Genomic DNA, 2016 nt, shown 5'->3' on the forward strand with positions numbered 1-2016 from the left:
CGATACAGACTTTGAGGATATTGAAGGAAAAAACCAAAAACAAAGCAAAGGAAAAGTATGTTCAGTTTATAGGGATACTGAAACCTTTCTGTTATGAGTTGAAACGTTCAGCCCTTGCTTTGAAGCAGCAGGAGCTAGGAATATTTTCTGATAATGCGAGTGTTCTATGGAGAGAATTCATATTTGTATTTACATTGAAATGCTTTATCTTGAGTATTTGCATGGTGTTTTCTTAGAGGTGCGAAGGCATGAAGGAGGTGGAGGAGAAAAATATGAGTTTTGATTTGTTTAGTCTCCCTGCATGTGTTCCATCCTATACTGAAATTTGGTGCAAATACAGTCTCTTTTGGTATCATTAATTCTGTCTTTGAATTTGAAAACTGTACAGAAACCAATAATTCAACTAAGGATTTTTTTAATAGGTCATAGGCAGGGAATTAGACTACATGAGTGGGTAGGTCTAACGCTAGTTAGAGCCCTTCTGTCCCCTCATCAGGTAGCTCCGCCCTCTCACTGGCTTGGTACCCACCACATGAGGCGCAGGGAGGCTGTGACTGCCTTGCCAGGCACCTCATGTACCTGTACTGGTACAGAGTGCCCGGTTATTAAGAGGTGCTGTTGAACAGTTTTATGTAACAGTCATTTAATTTCTGACTAATTTTTTTCTTTTTTGTTTCTGTAAGTCATACTTGATTTGGGGAATCAAATATAAAGACACCTGTCTGCTCTTCCTCACCTCTGCTGCCAACGTGCTCAAATTACAAACGAAAAGGTTAATGAATTGCAGAGGAAACTGATGTGTGTTAAGGGAATTGCCATAACTGTTTTAAATAAAACCTGTATCATCTGTTCTACAGTTTAAACACGAGAAAAATCTGTGTCTCATACACTGTCACTAGTTGCTAGAAGATGTTAAATGAGGGAAGAAGGAAATGGAACCTGTAGAATTCTTCTTCATTTTTGTACTAGTCAGGCTCAGCTATTATTGTCAACTTGGGATTTTAGTTCTAGTTCCTGAAAACCAAAGGCCTTGTGAATAGTTGGCATGATATTGAGTAGTAATTTGTTGTGTTCTTTAAATTAATACGTAATACCCAACTAAAACTTATTGTGCGTTTGTGTTGTCGCAGACCTGTAAAAAAGGAAAAAAAGGACCAGCAGAGAAGGGGAAAAGTGGGAACGGAGGAGGGAAGCCTGGTGGTCCGAATCGGATGAATGGCCATCACCAACAGAATGGTGTGGAAAACATGATGCTGTTTGAGGTAGTTAAAATGGGCAAGAGTGCCATGCAGGTAAGACTTGGGATATCTCTGTGGCTTGGATGAACATGCAGTTTAAAAGTAACAATATTATCCTGGGCATATAATTAAATAAAATGAAGCTTAAAGTAATTTTTTTTCTTCAATTTGTAGTTTCAGACCCAGATTAAGATAAAAAAAAGAGTAGTTTTGCATTTTTAAGGTTTGAATTTGAATGAAGTGATTTTTCTCTTCTAAATGTCAGGCACATATAATCACATATATAATGAAGAAATTAAAACTGATTCAAAGTGAATTTTCATTATCCTGAATGCAGAAAGGTTATTTTAGATTACATGACTTTGAAGTCCTTCATATGTGACTGTAGCTAAATACAAATGTGGTTTATGTCCGTAGTTGTCACGGAATTCAGCAAGAAATTTGTAGTTTCTGGGTGCTCCCAGAGCTTATATTATCTGAAAAGAAAGAATTGCTTCTCTTCTCTTACTCAAAGTAAAATCACGAGCTACAACTTCAGGGCTACTCTTCAAATTTCCCTGAAGTTGACTTGGCTGATGTGCACCGCAACACTCTGATAGGGTGGAATTTGGGTCAGGAAGTGTTAACCTGTTCCAAGCCTCTGTGTTAGGCACAGCCTCACTGCATTTACTGATAGGACTGATGTTGGTGTGTTAAGAAATTGGCTTGCCTGTATGAATCTGCCAGTGGAGAGAGGGTTAAAGTGTAAGCCTGCCAGCCCTGAAGCCCTCCCGCTGAC

The 2016-nt window shown here is 38.6% G+C and overlaps 1 protein-coding gene across 3 annotated transcripts in view; it reads left to right on the plus strand.

Moving 5' to 3' along the window:
- Nucleotides 1-7: 7 nt before the first annotated feature.
- Nucleotides 8-2016, plus strand: part of STAG2 (stromal antigen 2) — a 37977-nt gene continuing 35968 nt past the window's right edge. For all 3 annotated transcript variants that reach the window (XM_010133316.1, XM_010133318.1, XM_010133317.1), the window contains exons 1-2: nucleotides 8-55; nucleotides 1131-1292. In XM_010133316.1, coding sequence (XP_010131618.1) covers nucleotides 1212-1292 — 81 coding nt within the window. In that variant the 5' untranslated portion in view covers nucleotides 8-55; nucleotides 1131-1211. The remainder of the gene's footprint in view (nucleotides 56-1130; nucleotides 1293-2016) is intronic.

Source organism: Buceros rhinoceros, unplaced genomic scaffold, assembly GCF_000710305.1.
Source record: "Buceros rhinoceros silvestris isolate BGI_N320 unplaced genomic scaffold, ASM71030v1 scaffold10163, whole genome shotgun sequence".
NCBI classification, from domain to species: Eukaryota; Metazoa; Chordata; class Aves; order Bucerotiformes; family Bucerotidae; genus Buceros; species Buceros rhinoceros.